This window comes from Arachis ipaensis, chromosome B07 (assembly GCF_000816755.2).
Source record: "Arachis ipaensis cultivar K30076 chromosome B07, Araip1.1, whole genome shotgun sequence".
In the NCBI taxonomy this organism is placed as follows: Eukaryota; Viridiplantae; Streptophyta; class Magnoliopsida; order Fabales; family Fabaceae; genus Arachis; species Arachis ipaensis.
This window is the reverse complement of record NC_029791.2, coordinates 2,908,910-2,932,010: the sequence shown is the minus strand read 5'-3', so window position 1 is coordinate 2,932,010 and position 23,101 is coordinate 2,908,910. Positions and strand designations below refer to the sequence as shown.

Sequence of the window (23,101 nt, the reverse complement as noted above, 5' to 3'; positions counted from 1 at the left end):
TCATATCAGTAAAATACTCTCTATTAAAGTATTATATAATATAAAAATACTAATTTTTTTATTTTATATTAAAATATAACAAATGAGAAAATTGATTTACTAAACATATTTACAATAAATGAAAATATTGATAAAATTAACTATAAATCCAACCGTATAAAATTGTCTTTAATTTATTAGTTTGTTTACCAAAATTTTCATTATCAAATGAGATTGTTGAACACCTCGAGCGTCAATTATATATAATTTTTTTTTGTTTATTTATTTATTATTATTGATTATGTTTTTTGATTTATTTCAGAGTTCAAAAAAACAAAGAATCAAGGCATCTCCATCTAGATGTATATGTAATCCGAGTTGAAATCGAATTACAGAATAGTGAATTCTTTCACATATCTCAAATTGAAAAATTTACTTTATACAACGCACTTATAAATGCCTTGATTGAACGGTAGCGTCTAGAAACTCATACGTTCTATCTTTCACACGGTGGCATCCTGAAAAATATCCAATATTTCTCTAATATTAAATAAATAAATAAAGAAGGTTGTATCTTAGTTTCAATGTATATCTTTCTTAGTTTTCTTTGAGAGGTAAAAGGTAAGTAAGAGAGGCATTGAGAAAAAGCCATAGAGTGAAAATGGCTGAGAGGTACACTTAAGAGAAAAGCCAAGAGTGATTTCAGATTTCTTTTGGTTGTATTTTCTGTTTTGTGTCATGTACCTGAGAGGTATCCCTTACTAAGTTGGGTAAGCACTTAGTGTGGTAAGTCTAGGTATTAGCATAATTAAGTCAAGTTTAGGTTGAAACTTGTATGCCCAGACAAGATTATGTTGAGTCCTAGAAAATAGGTGTATTTAATACTTGGATTATAGTGAAGATTCCACTAATGTTGTGGTGGAGACTGGATGTAGGTTACATTGCACAAGTCAACTGATCCATGATATATGATTGTGTCATCTTCTTCTTCTTTGTTTTAGTCCTGTTTTATGGTTTTTATGAGACAAAAAAAAATTGTCTCCTGATTTATCCGCTGTGAAGATCAATAGAAATAAAGTTTAAAGTTATTTTATTAAAGGCTTAATAATTCAAAATTAAAGAAAGCCATAGATTCAACCCCCATTCTTTAAACCTTCTGGAACTTTCAATTGGTATCAAGAGCAAATGTCTCAAGAATCAAGCTTAACAGTTTGGAGTAAAGATCAAATGCCGAACAACTTGGGCACAACCACTGTGGTCTACACACTAACAGAGGGTCAATCAAACAACAAGCCTCCCTTAGTGGTTCCACTTACAGTTGGTCAACTGATGGATGTTCCACCTTTTATGCATAGCTTGGATCTTGACGCCATGCATGCACCGGATTTTTCCGAATATATGAACATAGGTACGTGAGTAGTGGTTAGTATGTTTCATTAATTTTGTTTTGACGGATCGATGAGTAACAATTTATTCTTGTTATAGGTGTTGCTGACCTTGAGTACGGGGAGTTGAGGATCGGAATGAAATACGGTTCTAGAAAATTAGTCGTTGCGGCAATTCGGAGTTATATTATCTCCAGAGGAGTCGATTACGTTGTTTACGAATCTGATCCACGGATGTTCTATGCAAAATGCAAGAGTTATGGACGTGGGTGCGATTGGATTGTTCGATCCAGCTTGATATAGAAGAAAGCTTGCTGGCAGATTTGGATATATAACGGGAGGCACACGTGTTCCATGGGAATGATCTCACATGATCACTCCATTTTGGACTCGAACACGGTTGCTGAGCCTATGAAGCCATTGGTTGAATCCGACCCATCCATAAAGGTGAAATCTATATTACAAAAGTCCAGGAACTATTCAACTACACTATTTGTAACACCCTACTATACTTAATCTTATGCTTAAGTCATAAGACTGAGATAGTATGGTATTACGACTTCTAAAAGTAAAAATATATACATAATAATAAGGAAAAAGATACTTAGCTAGGAGCCTTGAAAAATAGGTAAAACAAATTTGCAAAAAGAAAAGTGCATTACTCGAGGAATCGAATTACTTGCGTGTTAAGAAACCTAAAAGGAAGAGATAAAGATAAACAAGAGAGAACAGGAAAGCCAAGGAAATAACATAACTAGCTCCTGACTCAGCCTGCGAAGCTAAGGCTGGCCGGAGGGTATATATATACATATAAAGATACATAAATATTCCCAAAATACACCAAGGTACCAAAGTAAACTCCTATCTCTCCCTCAACCTCTAAGAGGAGCAGCATACATAAGTTACTTGGAGAATAAGTTAAATACATATTTACATATGTACAAACAGAAACCAAAATACACCCAAGGACTATTTCGCTTCCCAAGATCCAGACGCTTAGCGAGGAGCCTCTCGACCTGCATCTGAAAAACAACAATACAATATGGAATGAGAACCAGAGGTTCTCAGCATGGTAAAAGTGCCATGCGTATAATAAATAAGGTCCTGAGAATGCCATAGGTAATCCTAGAACTCCATTACTCAGTTATCCAACTTAAGTACTAAACAGAAGCCATAAACAGGGGTGGGTGTTCTAAATCTACCTAACTTACTCAAGTTCAATCCTAACCTAACACTAAACCATTTCTCCGTTTCCTCCATCCCTCCATCATTCATAATGCAACAAAAACAAGCAACTAAACAAGTTTACGCACAAGTAATGGGCAAATAGTGCAAATAGCAAGTATAACAGATAGCAGATGATATATATCAATTAGGCAAACCCAGGAAATGCATAACAATCAAAACAAACAAATGCATATGATGCATGTCTGTCCTATGGCTGATGGGGCCTATCTGTCGGTTATCCAGCCAACCCGACAAGTCCGAAAACCTTAGACTGTCTCCCGTCGTGTATCCCCAAGAGTCTATGCATAGAGTTCACATTCAATCATCACATAAATCACTCAATGGGGGCTATCCATACCCGGAAATTTATACGTGCCCGGTTACCCTTCCGACGTAGGGTCAACAGAGTATTGAGATTCAACCTGGAACACGTGGTGGCGAGTCATGGTTTTTACCCAGAAAAACTCGTATCTCAGATATCATTCTTCATAAGCCATTTAATATTCATAATCATTGTTCAGTCATTTATCAAGCCATGGCATCATTACTTCATTCCGTAACCACATTCACTTTCACATAACTTATCATATTTACTTCTTTCTTCCTTCCCAAGTTACCCTAAAATCCTAACTTCTGCTAGTTACTAAGCTTGTTAGTAGAATCTAAGGTTAACAGGGCAAAAATAGGGGATTAGGAGTTCAAAACCATGTTCAGATCACAAAAATATAGGTGCTTGTAAAACAGAGTGTGTGTGTACGCATACATGTGTGCGTGCGCACAGCTCAAAAAGAAAGCAGAGCATGTACGTGCGCACAGATGTGTGCATGCGCACACCAGCCATGAAAATACTTGGTGTGCGTGCGCATCACTCCCTGCGAGCGCCACCAACAAGAGGCCTATCCTGGTGTATGCGTGCGCACAGGAGTGTGCGTACGCATACTTTATGAAAAATACCAGGTGTGCATGCGCACAGAGGCGTGCGTATGCACAGGTGGGTATTTGCCTTTGTTGGATGCGCGTGCACAGCTGTGTGCGTGGGCACACATCAGGAAACCTGTTTCTGCTGCAACTTGCAAAAATTCAGTTTTTCGCACCAATTTTTCGGCGTCCATAACTCCCTCTACAAAGTTTGGTTTTTCGCAAACTTTATATCATTTTCAGGCTTTTAAAACCTTCTTTAATTTGAAACAAATCTCATATTTATCACAAATTTGTAGAGCAAATTATGGACTACCAAAGTTCATCAAAATTCACATTTTACCAAAAATACCCCAAACCCCATTTTTCACCAATTTAGTTTCTTACCATTTAAACTTGCATTGTAATGCCATCTCAACTCAATTCATCAACAACCATTGCCAATATAAGCTTTAATCAACTCAACCAACCTTGATCATCAATAATTATCCACTTTTACCTCATATATCAATAACCCTTCATTTGTTCATATCAATTCTTCACCTATACCAACTTTCACATATACTTATCAACCTTCCATCAACATATACTAATTAAATGCTATTAACGTAAATCAACCCTTCATACACATTAATCCATCAACTTCACATAACACATTTTAGTAACAAACATCATCCACAATCCATCAATATATCAACACCAACACCACCCATTATAAGCAAGTCCACGAGCACAAAACTAATAACCTCAATGTCTCATAGTTCCAATATATGTTCATCAACAATTATACCAACAACAATACAAAGTTACTCATTAAATGCCATTAACAAATTCAACTTATCCTATGGTTTTTCTAACCTATGTTTTCACAACACCGTAAATATTAAACGTGCGAAACTTAAACCATACCTTAGCCGATCACTTAATTCACCCAAGGTAGCCTCACAACGCACAATTACAGCCCCTCCAAACTCAATCAAACAGCCCCAAAACAAGCCTTGGTCACCAACAAACCTCCAAGTAATCCCAATTTAATTCACATGCATAAACACCCACTTAACCTACACCTAATACACATATATATGTTCCAATTCATTTTTCTATTACCAAAAACAAGATTGAGCTAGGGTTAAGGTGTTCTTACCATACCCAAATGCTCAATAGCTTGAGCCCACAAGTTCCGGAAGCTAACTTGAATCTAGAACACAAAAATTAGACAAGATTCATCATAGGTTTTTCAAGTTTACCAAGAAAGAGGGATAGAGATTCTGAACTTAATAGGAGACTTACCAGTGAAATTGTTTGGATAGAAAGGTAGAGCTCGACATGATGAGCTCGTGGCCATGAACGGTGCAGCGATCGGAGCCCGGATGGAGGAGTTATGGTGGATCAAAGGGTTAGGGTTTAAGAGCTTCTCTCCCTTTCCTCCAATTATGTTTTGGCGTTACAGCAACTAATGAGGGAGAAGAGAGCTGCTGTTTCCTTTATATTACGGGTCCGGTTGGACCCACAGGCCCGGTTTGGGTCCTGGTTCAACCGGTTCGGTCTTTCCGGTCCAACTTTGGGCTAATTTATCGAAATTGGTATCAAAATTTTCGTTTCGACAAATTCTATCCTATTTTGATATTAGTTTTTCATTTTTAGCTTTTCTAATTAAAATTCAATTTATTTACTAATTATTTACCGATTTTAGCGGAGTTTACACTATTAGTTACCGAAAGACTTTGTTGGCGAAGCAGAAGTCGATAGCGAAAGTTTTCGGTGGATGGGAAGAATCTTATGGAGCTTTGCCATTGTGGTTCTCCGTAATGGTTCAGAAGATGCCTATTTCGCAAGTCCAGATAGAAACACGACCCCTAAATAACGGGAGTGAAGTGGTGGCGGGTGTTAGAATACTTCAGTGGGTATTCTGGAGTTTCAATCCATGTATTAGAGCCTTCAAATATTGCAAGCCGTTAGTTCAAGTTGACGGCACCCACCTATACGAAAAATATAAAGGTTGCCTTTTGGTTACAGTTGCGCAAGACGGGAATCAAAACATTGTGCCGATTGCTTTTGCCATCATAGAGGGTGAAACCGCTGATCGTTACACTTTTTTCTTAGTAATTTTCGAAGTCATATTGTAAGAAGAGACGGCGTGGGTATAATCTCCCATCGTCATGAGTCAATCCGGGTAGCAGTAAATCGTAGCAGAGGTGATTGAAAACCTCCGAGAACATGATGAATATTTTGTATTCGGCACATTGGTAGCAACTTCTTAAGGGAGTTCAAGGTCCCGTATTTGCAAAAGCTCGTTGTCAACATTGGGTATTTAAGGATGGTGGAGGAGTACAACGTCAGCTATAAGAGGTTGCAAGAACGAGGTGAGGCATATGCCCGTTTGTGCGACAACATCGAACTACCTCAGTGGGTATTGGCATTCGACGAGGGACATCAATGGGGTCACATGACCATAAACCTTGTCGAGTGCATTAATTCAGTGTTAAAGGGTGCCCGGAATCTGCTTATCTTGGTGCTCGTCCGAGCAATATATTATCGGTTGAACGAGCTATTTACGCAGAAGAGTATTAAGGCTTGTAACAATCTAAGTTTTCAGAAAATTAAATAACGAGTTATTTACGATTTATTATAATTGTTGAGAATTTTATTTTAAGAAAATTATTTTACTAAAAATAATTAAATAGAGTTTCATGATAATTGAAGTTTAAATTAATTAGACTTTTTATATCATCTTTATTGGATATTTGATATAATTGAAATTATAATTTTGATAATTAAAAAAAAGAAAGAATTATATAATTTAATTTGAATGATTAATATTGAGTTTAAACTATATTTTATAAAATGTGATCAATATGTTTATTTTATAATTTAAATTAAAAATAATTAATTAAATTTAGTAGTATATTGATAAATAATATTCTTAAATATTTTTAATGGAGTGTATTTAATTTTAAAATTATTCTACCCTCGAATTTTATCAAAATATCTATTTATATATCCTTATTCTTTTATGAAATCCTTAATTTCTACCACTAATTCCCAAATCAAATTCACAAACCCTAATTTCAAAATTAAAAAACCCTAACCCTAAAACCCTTAAGCCAGCCACCGAAACCCCTTCCCCAAACCCAGTAGCATATGCAAAACGGGAAACAGAGAGAAAGAGGCCGAGAGAGGGAGGCGCATCGGCAGTAGGGATTGGGCTGCCGTCGCGTCGTCGTTAAACTGGAGGGAAGAGCTGCCGCCGCCACACCTCATTGTCGAAGCTCCACGTTGTTGTCACCGTCATTCGGGAAGAGAGAGGAAGCCCGCGAAGTCGCTGCTGAGCCTCCACCGCTGTGTCTTACCTGCGCCACCTTTCAAGCCCATCGCTGTCCATGGAGTCGCGAGGAGCGCCGCCTTCATCGTCGTGGTGTGTGGGCTTCGTGCAGAGAGAAGAGACAGAACGCGACGAGAGAGGGAGGGGGACCGTTCCCGCCGCTGTCGTGCCGTGAACGTCGTCATGGTGGTTTCTGTCGCCGTCGCCGTCGCCGTGCGTTGTTTCCGCCATCCAAGCCATCAATGAAGGGAACCTTACCGCTGTGTGCTAAGAAGAGGAAGCAGCGCTGCCTTTCCATCGCCGCTGCTGCCAAGGTTTGTGGAGGAGAACGTCGCCGTCGTCGTGAATTGTGAATATTGTGGGTGATTGTGAATAGAGAAAGTATAGGGAGCCAATGACCTTACAATGAAGGTTTAAAAAGTATTAGAGATATTATTATTAGTGTTACATTGTCCTGTCAGGTTACGCTTTTGGGATGAGTGGTTTCAGGACATGGTATAAGAGTTCCAGATCCGGAAGATCAGAAGTTCGAATCCTGGTGAACCCAAAATTAGCTTTTTAAGTGATGTTCATTTGATTTATAAACCAAATATTTAGCCCATTGTACACATTGTACACTTAGGCCATTGGCTCCCTAGCACTACTCGAGTGAATATTATTGAATGTGATGAAATTGCGATTAATTTTGTGTTATTTATTAAATTGGTTGAATTGTGGCTGTGAATGGTGATTAATTTGATATTGTTTATTAAATTGAAATATGATGAGTTAATTATTGAAGAACTGTTGTTTTGATAATTGATGAATTGACTTTGGGTTATGGCTGTGATTATGACTGATTTTGTTGTTGTGAATGATTAACTGTTGAGATCAATTTTGGTTTGAGGCTGTGACCGATAGTGATTTTTTTATTTTGATGGAATTGTTGAAAATTCTGATTTTATGAGATTATGTTAAATTGGTTGAGTTATGGCTGTATTCTGATTATTGAGAATACGTGTTTGTTGTTGTTTTTAGTTATCTGATATATCAGAATGGCTGTGAAATTGACTTGTGACTGGTTGGAATTGGTTTTGGTAGTTGTTAATGTTGATTTATGATTAATTAGAATTAAGTTTGAGAACTGTTAAAAGATTAAAGTTTGATTATTAAATTGACCTTTTTATGAAATCTGAATTTAAAGATAAAAACCGCAATTCTAAAAAGTATAAGGATAACTTGTGATAATTAGAAACTATATGGAGCTGAATTTTTGGGTGAACATAGTAGTTGGTTGTAAGAGAAGCGGGATTTTGTGAATAATACATACTTTGTGTGTTTTAGTGTCAATATTGCTAAGATTTTCGTTAAATTAGGTGATAATGTGTTTTGGGTATTTGGAAACTGAAAAACTGTTAGTCCTTTAGTTAAAATAATTTATGAATTGATCAAATTGAAGTTGGATTGATGGATTATGTGGGAATTGCGGATTATGATTGAATTATTAATTATTGCGAATTGTTAGATTTCTGATTGATTGACAATCTGTTGTGATAATTGTTGAGAAAAGGGCTGGTGAATTGTTGAGAAAGAGGGAACCCGTAAACATGGTTAAGTCCGAGTTTTAGGGGAAGTGCTGTCGAAATTTTATAAAATTCGAAACTTTGTTTGAAATGTAAATTTATAAAAACTTGGATTTGGAAACTGTTTGACTTTGAATTTATTGAAAAGAACAGATTTTGTTTTGGGTTTTATTTATCATATTTTGAGTTTAATTTATTAAGAAAAGAATTATACTATTTTGAGGTCGATTTATATAGAAAATAATTATGTTTCGATTTTAATTTATTTAAGAAAAAGAATTGTTTATGAAATTAAAAAGTGAGTATCCTCTTAAAAGTATTAAGGGTAGACCTAAGTGCTTGAAACATATTTGATTCAAAATTTCAAAGGTAGAGATTATGAAATGATTTGGTGGTTGAGGTTTTTGGAAACAATGTTTAAGAAAGTTAAGAAAAGTTTAAAGAATGGAAAGAGGATTTGGTTTTAAGTAATGGTTAATACAGAAAAAATCCGCGAATTGATAATAATTGATTACGGGAATAACTCATGAACTGTTGATAATCTTTGATTTCGGGAAAATCCACAAAATGAGGATCGTTGTTTGTTTTGTTGATATCGGGGATAACCCACGAACTGAGTATCTCTGTTTTGTTGTGTATTGATCTCAGAAAAACCCACGAACTAAGGATCTCTGTTTTGTTTGTGTGTTGATCTCGGGGAAACCCCACGAACTGAGGATCATTGTTTCCCCTTGTGCGTATATTATGGGGTCGAGCTTTGCACCGACTGCCAGTAGTCACGAAGGAGTGGTATTCTTACCACCGACACGTATGCACTAAGGACACAGAGAAACCATATCTGGGACTTGTTCCTAGGTAATGTCGGGCTGCAGGGTGTAAACCGAACGTGAGCTCATGGCCTGCTTAGGACAAACATGCATCATATTGTTTGTGCATTTTCATTTGGTTGTGTTTGCTTGTATTATTTCTCTGTGATTGTGTTGTTTGACTTGTTTGTGTGTAGGTTTGAATCTCTTACTTGTGCTATTAGTTGACGGATGTATTGAGGTGAAATATTGTGGTTGAGAAATGATTATGTGGCTGAGAGATGGTTAATATGACTAATTTTATGATTAAAACTTGTTTTGAGTTTAGAAACTTAAAGAAAAGTAATTAATCATCTAAAGTAAAACTAAAAGTATTTTCAGGAATTTGATAAAAAATAGTTTTATTGAGTAAAGTTAATTATTTGCATTTTATTTCATCACTTTTACGGCATTTTCATTCCTTACTGAGAACGTGTGGTTTATTCTCATCCCATAAATTTTCCACCCTTTCAGTTACACAGGTTCGGAGACTCAATTTGAAGCCGCAGACGGTTATTAGACTTATTTATGAGTTAAGTTGTTTTCATAGAGTTCTCTCGCCTTTGTTGATTAAGATTTTATTTTATACAGAGGGATAGGAGTTGTATCTGAGTTTCATTTGAATTCTTTTGTATAATATTTATTATGATTAATAATTATGTGATTATTATTACTTGGTGATCTTTGATATATGATTTTAATTAATGAAAACAAAATTTTCTGGTATTTTCTTAAAATTTGAAACGCGATATCGAACTAAAGACTCAATATTAAATAGTTAATAAGGAGAACATGTTAGTAACGCCTTACTTTTGGTACGATCATGACGTACTGGAAGTTGGGTCGTTACAAGGCTTATCAGCGCAAGCACGCTGGATTTACTTACTCTGAGTTTGCCACTCAGCGGATAAAGGCAAATATGCAGCGTGCAGGAAACATAGTCGTGCATCGGTTTGATAGAAGAAACGAGGTGTTTTAGGTGTGCAAAATTCCAAGCAGACGAGTGTTAGTAGTTGATCTTGCGAGATGGAGATGCAACTGGGGGCGTTTTCAGGTGGAGCGACTTCCATGTCGCCATGTTATTGCGTGCTGCGCTAACCAGCACCTCGATTGGTAGGTGTATGTGGGTGATGTGTACGAGATATCGGAGATTCGTAAGGTCTACAGAATTGAGTTCGTCCCATTGGGCGACACGGAGACATGGCCTAATTACCCGGGACTGATGATGGTTGCGAATCCTCCCTTGAGACGAACGTCAAAAGGTTGTCCCAAGTCGACTCGCTATCTGAATGAAATGGATTCATGGGAAATTCGTGGTCCCCAGGTATGGTCTTTGCGGGAGACAGGGTCATAGTCGTAGTAGATATCCGCAACATATTGGACCTAGTGGGGTTGGTAACAGTGGTGGTTCATAGGGATTATTTTTAGTTATAGAAATCAATTGTTCGTTATGGTTGGATTCTGAATTTCCAAGTTTATGTATTTTTAAGTTAATGTATTTTCAAGTTTATGTATTTCTAAGTTTGCTTATTGAATGTTAATTACAACTAATATAAAGATTAAATAATACTGAGTTCGAATCAACTAAAGATGATTGCAACTAATATAGAGATTAAATGATATTTAGTTCGAGTCAACTGAAGCCGCATACAACTAATACAAAGATTAAATAGACTAAGATTGACTAAATTGAAGATGAGTGCAACTAAAACAAACAGTAAATAGACTAAGTTCGACTAATCAGCTCACGGCTTCTTAAAAAATCCCATCATCTTGTTCACTATCTTGTTAACACTTGACGGAGTAAACCTGTTCGATGAACGGACATCTGTCCGTAGGTTGTACTAATGACCAACTGCCTATCCCTCGACTGGACCTGACCCACCTGCTTCTGCTGGAGCGGAAGGACCAGGGATATACTCGGCAACAACCTCCTGCTGTGTCGGCGCATTCAAGTCCAGACCGCTCGGAGCTGCTGCTAGCACATTCAGACGTCCTGTATTGATCCCAACATGTGGATCGATGGAACCACTCGCTTGACTATCAGGTGTGGGGGTACGATGGCTCCGACGAGCCAATCCGTCCACCGATGCTCGGTGTGACTGCGGCAACTGATGTGATGGCTGAGGTAGAAGTGGGCGATGATAAGGAAATGGATGAAACACTGCATATGGCTGCTGGGGTGGAAAATGGGGTGGTTGCTGGGGTGGATAATGGGGTGGCTGCTGGATCAACTTCGACAACCTCAGGTACATCCAAAATAATCCACCGTACCAACTACGGTACTCGGCAGACGGGCTAAAGTCAGCGATTGGTTGCAGATTCCTATCTCGCAACCGACTGTTGCGGCGGTTCCCCCACTGTTGAATCCATTCATTGAGTATGGTGCTCCAATCGTGGCACTGTACTCCCCGAAGAGTGTAACAATGATGGTCAAGACGAATGGCCTGTGCCGGCAGAGGGGGAGACTGTGCGTACCCGTACTGACGAACCACTCGGTCCACAGGATGCCATTCGACACACTCGAATGAAATCAATGGCCCTACTGTGTCACACACATCAAGGTGGTGATGTAGTTCGGCCGGGATGATGATGTCGAGGTATGGCCGCCAGACAAACTGCAAAATGTTGCATGGGCTAAGTTATATTATTAATTCCGTAAATTATTCTTGTAAATTAATACCGATACTGACCTCTTCCATGTAGTCTATGTCATGCCTAATAGACGCCACGTTCTTCGATATCCACGCCCTAGTTCGTGGATGATGACTCCACCTGCAATACACAATGTTATAACAGAGTTTAAATTACGTTTTGTCAGTAAAACATAAATAAAATACGAGTCAAACTCCAATAAAATATATACTATACGGCGTTACCTGCGTGCAACCGGTATATCAGCTAGTGCAAGCTGCTGTCTTGGAATGGGGGCAAGAAAGGGCATTCGCTCCCACGCCCAAACGAACAACAAATCAAGCGGGCCATCCATCTCCTTGCAATCATAACGCGATGCACGACACCGTGACCTATAAAGATGTGCGAGAGTTGCTGACCCCCAACTGTAAGTGCTGATATGCTCAAAGTTTTGAAGCAGTGGTAGGTACTTCGCGTGGGCATATGCTGTTGACTTATCCGCGAAGAGGATGGTTCCCAGCAGACAGAAGATATGACACCTAACGTATCGTTGAACAGACTCCAAAGTGTCTAGAGGATGTGTATCTCTGATATGGCGAACCCAGGATAACTTTATGTAACTTTTAGATGAACTACTCACAACGGGTTCTCTGCCAAAAATCGCCATGCTGTGGTTGACCAAGAAGTCCTGACTACTATCGGTCCAACCAGTCACAACCTCTCCATCAATCGGTAGGCCAAATATGTGTAACACGTCCTCCAGGGTTACTGTAACCTCACCAACTGGCAATACGAAAGAATGAGTCTCCGGCCTCCATCTTTCTACAAGAGCAGATAGTAAGGCGGAATGCCCTCTGATCTGTCCCACTCTCGATACATGATAGAATCCCGTTGTTCGTAAAGCCTGATCAACCGCCGGGTGCCACAATTCTGGCGGATCAAGCTTACGGGGCAGCAGATTCCTGTTAGCCTAGTACAGAAAATAAAAAACAATTTCATAGTCGTCCAAAATTTAAACTCAAAATTATTTCCGTAAAAAGTATTTTTAATGGTGTGAGATTACATCCAATAGTGAGAGATCACTTACTTTTCTTTTGATGGTTAAGTGCTGGCCACAAAACACAAAAGTTGCTGGTCCCCTAGACTTTCTCTTAATATTACTAACTAGCAACTAGTACAAAATATAAATATTATAACATAGAATAAAGTAACACAAAATTACAAAAATAACAAAAAAATCATTTTCATTTATATTATTTATTAATTTTAACAATTACATTATAAATTATGTTACTTACTGAGTTCACGAAAAATAATTTTTAATATACAAAAAAAAAATATCAAAACGGAAGTAATTAAAATTATTTAACCTATTTCTAATAATAATATCACATAAAATTATTTAACTTACTACTAATAATAACATCAACTAAAATAACCACACTAAATATAATACATTCTAAATAATAAAGATTAAATTAACAAAGATTTTAAACTTACCACATTAGGCTGTCTCAAATAATTAGTAACATGTTCCGCTGGATTAGCATAATCACGAACCATAATTACTAAACACACTCCTTCCTCTCGCTCTCACTGGCGCTTATCTTCTTCAACTAGACCAGAGCCTCTTCCTCCACACTACTCACTCTCACTCTCACTCTCAATCACTTTCACCACTGCATATGGAGAATGAGCTCCACTATGTTTAAGCTCCCTGCCCTCCTCTCCTTTAAAGGGACCACCTCGTTGTGCCGTTGGGAACACGCAGGGTGCGTGTTGCCACGTGGCGACGGATGCTCAACACGCAGGGTGCGTGTTGCCCACGTGGCGACGTTTGCTCAACACGCAGGGTGCGTGTTAGGGGGGTCATCTGGTGCTGCTTCTGCTATGATGCACCCCAAATCCAGAGTGTCTCAAGTGAAGAGATTGATAGGGAGGAAATTTTCGGACCCTGATGTTCAAAAGGAGCTGAAAATGCTTGCTGTTGAAACTTCTGAAGGCCCGGATGTTAGTGTTCTGATTCACTTGAAATACTTGAAGGAGAATCATAGATTTACACTGGTTCAGATTTTAGCAATGCTTTTTGCTCACTTCAAGATTATAGCTGAAAAATTTGGGGATCTCTGTTTGGGATTGTGTTATAGGGGTTCCTTCATACTTCTCTGACTTGCAGAGACCGGTCTATCTAAATGTAGCAGCAATTGTTGGGTTGAAGCCTTTGAGATTGATTCATGATTGTACTGCAACCGGTATTGGTTATGGAATTTACAAAACGGATTTTTCCATTGCAGCCCCAATTTATGTTGCATTTGTTGATGTTGGTCATTGTGATACCCAGGTCTCTATTGCAGCATTTCAGGATGGGAAAATGAAGATGCTTTCTCATGTTTTCGACTGGAGCTTAGGTGGCCGAGACTTCGACGAGGTTCTGTTTAGTTATTTTGCAGTGAAATTTAGGGAACAATACAGGCATACAGCATTGATGTGTATTCTAATGCCAGGGCTTGTATCAGGCTGCGGTCACCATGCGAGAAATTGAAGGCTTTGAGTGCAAATTCAGAGGCTCCTCTGAACATTGAGTGCTTGATGGATGAAAAGGATGTTAAGGGACTTATCAAGAGGGAAGAATTCGAGAATTTGGCATCAGGACTATTGGAGAGAATTTGTGTTCCTTGTAACAAAGCATTGGCTGATGCAGGGTTGAGTGTAGAAAAGATTCATTCTGTTGAGCTAGTTGGCTCTGGTTCGAGGATTCCAGCTGTAACTAGATTATTAACTTCTCTGTTCAAAAGAGAACCCGGCCGAACGCTGAATGCTAGCGAGTGTGTAGCTCGTGGTTGTGCTCTTCAGTGTGCAATGCTGAGTCCTGCTTTGCGTGTCAAGGAATACAAGGTTAGTATGTTGCAAACTATACAGTGGTAATAACAAATGAGCTGAGTTCAAGTGGTTACCTAGCTTTATTTTCTGTCTAATTTGGACTTTTTTTTTGTTATTATTGCTTGATATCTTGTATCATTCTCTATGAAATTAAATGAATGTAAAATTTTCATGCTTGTTTCAGGTCCAGGATTCTATGCCTTTTTTCAATCGGAATTTCATCAGAGGAAGGTCCAATTTCTGCAGAACCAAAGGATGTGATTTTCCCTAAAGGCCAACCTATTCCAAGTGTTAAAACCCTTACATTTTGTTTCAGTAACTTGCTACGTTTGGAAGCATTCTATGCTAATCCGAGTGAACTACCTGTTACGGTAAATTTTAGGTTAGATTTAACAGTATTTGTATAATTTTCTGGAGTGTTTGAGAATGTTCTAGATGATTCTGGAACCTTCTAGAATGTTCTAGAAGGTCCCGGCATACTCTAGAAGGTTCTAGAAGATTCTGGAAAGTCATAGAGTATTCTAAAAGAGTGTGAATGTATATAGGAGTATAAAGAGTAGTATGGAAAAATCTAGAAATATTTAGAAAATTGTGGTATGATTGATATTTGTAATGAAAGTTCTAGATGATTAATCTAGAACGTTGATTAGATTTAATCCTAACCATCCATTGAGGAGGTGGATGGCTATAAATAAGAGGTGAGAGTTAGTGTGAGTTGTGTGTAAATCATTTGTAACAAACACTTGAGCAATAAAGTGTTCTTCTACCAAAGCTTCCTTTCTCTTGTGTTCTTAGCTTTTTTGCTAAGTATTTGAGGGTTAGGCTGACCTAGTCATAGCTCAAGAGGTTGAGTAAGTTCGAGTGCCGGCATGGTAGCATTGGAGAAGGTTCGAGAGGGAGCACATGTGGCTTGTGGGTATGACTTCTAGTATCACCATGGAACATGTTGAGTTTCAAAGAGGAAGGAATACTATTCCTTCTCAATGGGGAGGCAAGAAGATCCGTTCTTCAAGTGAGCCTAGAGGTAAGGACTCTAACTTCTTAGAAGAGAGAGTTTTTGTGTTGGAGAATGTTCTATCTCTATGGATGAGTGTTTTCAAAGGATAGAACATGATAAGGAGACCATCGAGGCTCACGTGTTAGGAGAACTAGATGCTTTTAAAGAAAGTATGCTCCAAATCGAAGAGAAGCTTGAGAATTCCTTAAAGTTATTTGAGGAAGTTCGAGTTTGGTTCGAGGAGGCAAATTCTCGACCAACCATTATAAGGGAGATGACAAAGATTGATCTTCCCACAAGAGTACGATTAGCAACTACGTAAAGGAGTTCACTACTCTCACACTTCAATTCCCTCAACTTCTTCCTTGCTTCATAAACCACATTCTCAGAGAAGAATTGTCTTTTTAACTCTCTTTTGAAATCTTCCTATGTGGCTATGTTGCAAGTTTCCTTTTCCATATCTACGCACTTTCTTCTCCACCACAAAGTAGCATTATCAGAAAGGTAGAGAGCTGCAGTGCGTATCTTTATTGCTTCTTCGACCACCCCTTGGCTTTCGAAGTACCTCTTCATTTGCCATAGAAAGTTCTTCACCTCGTTAGCGTCCCTTACGCCCTTGAACTACTTTGGTTTGGGGAGATCAATCTTTGTCGTCTCCCTTATAATGGTTGGTCGAGAATTTGCCTCCTCGAACCAAACTCGAACTTCCTCAAATAACTTTAAGGAATTCTCAAGCTTCTCTTCGATCTGGAGCATGCTTTCTTTAAAAGCATCTAGTTCTCCTAACACGTGAGCTTCGAGGGTCTCCTTATCATGTTCTATCCTTTGAAAACACTCATCGTCCATAGAGGATAGAACATTCTCCAACACAGAAACTCTCTCTTCTAAGAAGTTAGAGTCCTTACCTCTAGGCTCACTTGAAGAACGGATCTTCTTGCCTCCCCATTGAGAAGGAATAACATTCCTCTTCTTTGAAACTCAACATGCTCCATGGTGATACTAGAAGTCATACTCACAAGCCACGTGTGCTCCCTCTCGAACCTTCTCTGATACCAAATTGTCACGGCCTTGGACACACTCCAACACTACCGTGCCGGCACTCGAACTTACTCAACCTCTTGAGCTATGACCAAGTCAGCCTAACCCTCAAATACTTAGCAAGAAAGCTAAGAACACAAGAGAAAGGAAGCTTTGGTGGAAGAACATTTTATTGCTCAAGTGTTTGTTACAAATGATTTACACACAACTCACACTAACTCTCACCTCCTATTTATAGCCATATACCTCCTCAATGGATGGTTAGGATTAAATCTAATCAACGGTCTAAATTAATCATCTAGAACCTTCATTACAAATATCCATCATACCACAATTTTCTAAATACTTCTAGATTTTTTCATACTACTCTATATACATTCCTATATACATCCACACTCTTCTAGAATACTCTATGACTTTCCAGAGTCTTCTAGAACCTTCTAGAGTATGCCGGGACTTTCTAGAACGTTCCGGAACCATCTAGAACATTCTCAAACACTCCAAATAATTATACAAATACTGTTAAATCTAACCTTCTAAAATTTACCGTGACATACAGCCTGGGATATCTCCTAAAATTAGCAGATTCACAGTATGTCTTCTCTACAACCCTCTTTTGATTTGAAAGTGTTTTTTTGCTATTTGTGTGTGCGCGTGCGCGTGTATGTTTCCATGAATAGCATCAAGTATATCCTTATGACATGATCTTCTTAGCTTTTCTGTTTGGTACTGAGCGATTCTTATATAGTAATGTCTAATTTCAGATTGGTCCTTTCCATGGATTCCTTCATATTAGTATGGCACGAGTTAAAGTTAGAGTTCAACTCAACTTGCATGGAATCGTCAGTATCAAATCAGCTAGAGTAAGTAAGAACACTCATTGTTTACCTCCCTACTTCACACTATTAATTTTCTGAGAGATTGCCATGCATATTAACCTTTGTTCTTTTCTTTTTCTTTTTTAAAAGTAATTTAATGTCTTTACTTGATCGAGAGTCATGTGGATAATTCAGTTACAACAGCTAATCATCGTTCAGATTCTGAAGCAATGGATGTTGAACACATTTCTGGGACAGCCGATCATTACAGAAACTCAGAGCATAGACATGAAGTATTATTCCTCTCCATATCTCTCTCTCTCACACACACACCGAAGATATTAGTTGTTAGATATTGCTTGCAATCTTACCTTGAAGATAAAATTTTTTATAGCTAAAATCGATTATCCAATCATTTCTGGCATTGAACTTTGTAAAATGTCTGTTGAAATTTGTTTTCATGATCTATGCATTGGATCTGTACATTTTTATATTGTGGAGATTGTTTTGATTGCAGATATGATTCATGTTGGTGATTTGAGTGAATGAAAATGTTACTATCATGCTTTTTTACAGGCTGGTGGTGCGGGAAAAGATAACGCTAACAAGTTTCATGTACTAGTGAGTACAAGGCCAAGAAATCAGAAGCTGAAGAAAAAGAAATCCGATTGGCGCAGCAGGACACTAGAATGGAGCTAACTAAAGACAAGAGGAATGCCTTGGAGTCAAACATCTATGAAACGAAGACTAAGGTAAGTGTCTTATATCTTAGGTCCTGTTTGGTAGCTGTGCTAGGACAGAAATACAAACACATTGAAAGACAAACATGTTTGGAGAAAGTGACAAAGGCAAAATATCCGTCTTGGGAAAAAATTTGCCTAATTTTCTATCCGCTAAAATTAGGAATAGTTAGGACATGGAAAGAAACACAACTGTCTCTGTCTCTGTCTCCATTGTTTTAGTGTCTGTATTTTTTGTTCTGAGAAGATGCAAGTGGGTTTTTCTGTGATTCATGTACTTTGTTTATACAGCCACAAATTTTTAGGACAAAGGCGCTCACTTTCTTTGTTGATTGGCACAAATTTATCTCTGTTTGTTGAATAGCTTTTCAACACATATCGGAGCTTTGCAACCAAGGAGGAGGTATGGCATATCTAGAAGCCTGCAAGAGAGTGAAGAGTCGCTTTACGGTGATGGTGACGATGAAACCATACATGCTTATTCTGCTATACTGGAAGATCTAAGACAGGTTATTTTTCGCTTCCAGGACCTCCATGTTTCTCACTCCATACTTGTTAACATTCTTCATCTTCATGTAGCTTGCTAATCCAGTTGAGAATCGGCACAAAGATGAAGCAGCCAGAGTGGAAGCTACAAGAGATTTGTTAAGTTACATTGTTGAGTAACGCATGTCTGCAGATTCTCTTCCACCTGATCATAAAGAACAGGTACAATAACAATAGTTGCAGAAGTATTGGGGTTCTTCCTTTAACATAAAGTTTCAAGTGATTACTACTTTCTTGTTTCAGATCATCAATGAGTGCAATAAAGCAGAACAGTGGCCAAGAGAAAAGATGCAGCAACAAGATACCTTGCCTAAGACCTCTGATCCAGTATTTTGGTCAAGTGATATAAAGAGCAAGGCAGAGGAGTTGAAATTCTATGATCTTCCCTATCCATTTTCCTTTGCAGAAGTGTACACCTTTTTTATTTGTTATCCCTTGATTTTATCTAAAGAGTCGAATGTTATGGCTTTGTTGTTTTCAGAGTGTGTCAGCGGATATTGGGATCCAAAGGTACTTAAGTTCTATTTGACAAGAGTGACAACAAGCAAAACACTTCTAATCTCCATGAACAATTCTCATAAATGTAGATTATTTCAGGTAGACATACGTAACATGTGAAGGATGCAAATCTTTATATTTTTGAAAAAAAATTGTGTTAAAATGAAGTCAATAGTAAGAAAAATGCCCAATCATTTATTTGTTTTTCGTTTTATTTCCCGAGCCTCCATCCACCTTTTTTGGCATATACTTTATGCACTGTGTACTTGCTGGTTCTTATAGAAACTTGTATTAAGGTCTTCCCAATTTTGCTATCAGATTTGTCCATACATATAATCTATGTTAATTTGGTAGCTTCACCTCTTACTACTTAATATAAAGTTGAACCAACCCTAAACCTTTGATTCTCTATTTATTGGGAATGGAAGGTATCAGTTACTCAATGATCATTCACTTGAACCTAGTTTTTTATTTTTATTTTTTAATCTTTTATCTTGTATTACATTTCAGGTCCAGACAAACATTCCCAAAGAAAATGTTGGAAAATCAAGTAGCTCACAGGGTATTAATTTCTTTCCAAATGGAGATAAAAAAAATGCAAATCTAACATTACCATAAACAATGAATCGAAAGGAAAAGGAACCAAAGCATCAATTTGGACCACTTGAATCAATATCTCAAGTTGACTTCATTTCATGGGAGCAACTGATATCAGCTCAAGACATTGATCACTTGTGATGATTATTTTGCATTGAAACTTCAGAAGCAACACAAGAATGAAGGGTGATGCTGCATTCTAGATTGCTAGTTCTCTTGCCACCATTTGAAAACATGACACGAGAAGCTTATAGAAAATTTAACACAACCAAACCTATAATTGGGTAATGCTAATTGGATCTACAAAGTAATATACAGGATGTGAACCATGTTGAGAAGAAACATATTCCGCTATCAATTGTTTCGGTTTCTCTTCTTGGAATTTTCCCTTTTGACACTAGTTTTCTTTTTGGACTTCCTGGATCCTGCACCACTCTCCTGCAAGATTCAAAAGCATTATTTCAAAGCCATATAACATCCAAAATGACAATTCAATGTGAAAATAGTATGTTAGCAGATGTACCCTCCGATACTGTCTATATGCAGCTTGGCCTGTTAGCTCCTGTCCACTTTTGTTGACATAAACCTGCGGTTCCAAGATACGAGAATCAGATTCTGAAATGTTCTTAAACATGTTTGAACTACTACAAGCACACATACCTTTCTTCCTTCAGGTGATGTAAACCAATGACCAACGGATTGACCACTTGCTTGAACACGCCGTTTGCCCGCATCCTTTGGCATACTGGTGCGACTCTTGGGTTCCACCCAGTTTGTAGTAGTATGCGAAACATTCGAAGAACTTGATTTGTTTGTCTGGTTCTTCTTAGAGCCATTCCTCTTTGTTGCTTTCTTTCTAGAAGATTCTCCATTGCTGAACTGCGAAACACCTCTGGCTCTAGGATCCACCCAGCCTTCGGAAGCACCTAAGTTTTCCTCAGCAGAAAAATTTCTTGATCTGTTATTCCCCCTTATCGAGCTCTTAACAGGACCTTTCTGGGCAGAAGCTCCCCCATTGCCAAATTGTCCCCTGAAACCGAAAATTACAAACAATTCAACATAACTGGCAAAGTGTTTCTTCTTTAGCCATCAGCAAGCATAAAAAGTATTACATGTAATCGATATTTGACGCATTAGCTTGTTGATTCACTTTGTTGATGCCTAGCGGAGAAAAATTACAGAGTCTGCTGCGGACCAATTGCTGAATCCTCGGATCAGCATGGAAAAAATACCGGTGAGCAGGAGGAAGAGGCCCTTCAGACTCCCAATGCTGCTGATCACCTTGGCAGCTAGAATTAACCCCCGTATGCCCTGTTCCGCAACTTCCAGCCACATGAATCCCTGAGCTCCCAGATTCCTTGTTTTTTGCCGTCTATCCAACGAATCGATGTTAGTAATTCTACTTATTCCCATTTGAAAAATCATAAATGAATGTTGTTAAAAGGAAATTTTCTGAATTAAGATGTTAGAAATTGTCACTCACATTAACCCCAAGAGACCTCTTGGAGCAACTTCCAGCCACATCAATCCCCGAATTTGCCACTCCCTTGTTCTTCACAGACTGATAGTACTCCTCACAAAACTCATCAAAAGCTGGTGTGGGAATCGAAAATTTCTTTACAGGAGAAAAATCCTTCCACAGGTCAGGATCTTGGTCCACACTACACTTCAATTTCGTTGTACTTTGCTGAACAGGAGCAGCTGCATTCTTGTTTTCTTTACTCACCACAATTTCCTCTACGTCCGAATCAGAATCGGAATCAGAATCAGAGAGCAACTTAAACCTTCGGAGAGGGCTAGTTGTTAATTTGGGAAACATCAACCCACGATAACCAGTTTCCATTTTAGCAGAAACCGGAACATCATCAGGACAAGGTTCCTTCCGTTTTGTAACCCTAGATGACGAATGAGGAGTCAAAAATCCAGAACCACTCAATGAGACCTTGGAGCTGCTACACACTGGATGGCTCCTTGTTGATGAATGTGCATTTACTATTGCCACACAAAAAAAATATACAAAATTTAGAATTGAAAACTTGTAATTAACTGAGATGATGTATTTTATGTGTTGAACTTCAAGATTAGCCTTTTTTTTAGTTGAGAAGTGCAATTTATAACCTCGAAGGCGATCGTGGTCATTGTCTTGTGAGGAGAACTCTTCGATGTCTTCGTCATCGAAATTGAAAACAGGTTCCTGCTGCTGCTGCTGCGGCGGCTGCGGTTGCGGGGGCTGCGGCTGCGGCGTTGCCATCGTTGATTTGAGGAAGATGGATTGGAGAATGTGGTTCTGGTTCTGGTTCAGGTTCAGGTTCAGGTTCAGGTGGCTGGGAATCCAAAGTGAAATCGAGGCCCAGAGAGAAGGATGGAGCTTCCATGAGTTGCAGAGAGAGATTGAGGGAGAACGAGAGAGTGATTGAGAAAGAAAGAGGATTGGATATTAGGGTTTAGAGGGTTTTTGAATTTGGGGAAAATGGAGGGAATTGAAATTGCAGTGTAGTAGCTGAGAAAATTTGTGATAATTTTGGCGGGTTATTGATTCAAAGACATTATTTTTCAGTGCCATTCTAGACACTAGAACTCTAAAAGTGACGGCGAGGATTCTCCGGAAAGCTACACCTTCCCCTTCCCTTGTAATTGTTTCTCACTTGTTTTTATTTCTTTTAATTATTATTTGCTAACACTAAACAATTTCAAATAATATAGACCTAAATAGCATTTTGTAGGTGAAAACTCAGCGATCCAATTCATGTGAAGTTGAAAGTTAAAAGCCGTTACATAAAAATTTAGTTAAATCAATCAAATTATTTAACCGCTTTCAGCTATCAACTTCACGTGAAGTCAACTGGACCTGAGTTTCTACCCATTTTGTAATTAGAAAATAAAAATGAAAACTAAGAATTTTACAATTTTAGATGCCATTAAAATTAGTTACTAGTATAAAATATATATTAACATAAAAATACATATTAAAAATAAGTTAAATTATACATATATTTATACATAAATACACAATAATTAATTTTAATAACTAATTTTAATTTGTAAATAATATTTTTAGAATTTTAATATGTTTAATTGTGATAGTATAAAATATTTTATACATTCAAATCCATTT

At 38.0% G+C, this 23,101-nt stretch overlaps 3 protein-coding genes, 1 long non-coding RNA gene and 1 pseudogene across 4 annotated transcripts; 2 read left to right on the top strand and 3 right to left on the bottom strand.

The window, feature by feature from the left end:
• LOC110264449 lies at window positions 4,353–6,068 on the bottom strand. Its single transcript, XR_002350635.1, has 3 exons — window positions 4,800–6,068; window positions 4,654–4,707; window positions 4,353–4,576 (listed from the first exon to the last, which is right to left on the bottom strand). It is a non-coding gene; the product is annotated as an uncharacterized LOC110264449 (long non-coding RNA).
• Window positions 10,833–13,481, bottom strand: LOC107608820 (serine/threonine-protein phosphatase 7 long form homolog). The gene is made up of 4 exons (XM_016310557.2): window positions 13,373–13,481; window positions 12,118–12,842; window positions 11,932–12,013; window positions 10,833–11,856 (listed from the first exon to the last, which is right to left on the bottom strand). The coding sequence occupies exons 1-4, from the start codon at window positions 13,433–13,435 to the stop codon at window positions 11,098–11,100; spliced, it is 1,629 nt and encodes a 542-aa protein (XP_016166043.1). The 5' UTR covers window positions 13,436–13,481; the 3' UTR covers window positions 10,833–11,097.
• LOC110262473 (heat shock 70 kDa protein 16-like) lies at window positions 13,529–14,041 on the top strand. Its single transcript, XM_021106734.1, has one exon. It carries the CDS (start codon window positions 13,565–13,567, stop codon window positions 14,039–14,041), a length of 477 nt encoding a protein of 158 aa, XP_020962393.1. The 5' UTR covers window positions 13,529–13,564.
• On the top strand, window positions 13,982–19,688 carry LOC107606543 (annotated as a pseudogene).
• On the bottom strand, window positions 19,950–22,642 carry LOC107606544. Its single transcript, XM_016308596.2, has 6 exons — window positions 22,105–22,642; window positions 21,470–21,978; window positions 21,099–21,358; window positions 20,647–21,016; window positions 20,510–20,572; window positions 19,950–20,424 (listed from the first exon to the last, which is right to left on the bottom strand). Exons 1-6 carry the CDS (start codon window positions 22,235–22,237, stop codon window positions 20,341–20,343), a joined length of 1,419 nt encoding a protein of 472 aa, XP_016164082.1. The 5' UTR covers window positions 22,238–22,642; the 3' UTR covers window positions 19,950–20,340.

Bases quoted from the DNA above. Each gene is read 5' to 3' on its own strand.
- LOC107606544 (XM_016308596.2), bottom strand. From the start codon at position 22,237: ATGGCAACGCCGCAGCCGCAGCCCCCGCAACCGCAGCCGCCGCAGCAG. The intron at 21,979-22,104 runs GTTATAAATTGC...GTGTGGCAATAG, and splicing joins TGACCACGATCGCCTTCGAG to TAAATGCACATTCATCAACA. The intron at 20,573-20,646 runs GTATGTGTGCTT...TTGGAACCGCAG, and splicing joins CATCACCTGAAGGAAGAAAG to GTTTATGTCAACAAAAGTGG.
- LOC110262473 (XM_021106734.1), top strand. From the start codon at position 13,565: ATGAGCTCCACTATGTTTAAGCTCCCTGCCCTCCTCTCCTTTAAAGGG.
- LOC107608820 (XM_016310557.2), bottom strand. From the start codon at position 13,435: ATGGTTCGTGATTATGCTAATCCAGCGGAACATGTTACTAATTATTTG. The intron at 12,843-13,372 runs GTAAGTTTAAAA...TTTCTGTACTAG, and splicing joins ATTTGAGACAGCCTAATGTG to GCTAACAGGAATCTGCTGCC. The intron at 12,014-12,117 runs GTAACGCCGTAT...TGTGTATTGCAG, and splicing joins GATATACCGGTTGCACGCAG to GTGGAGTCATCATCCACGAA.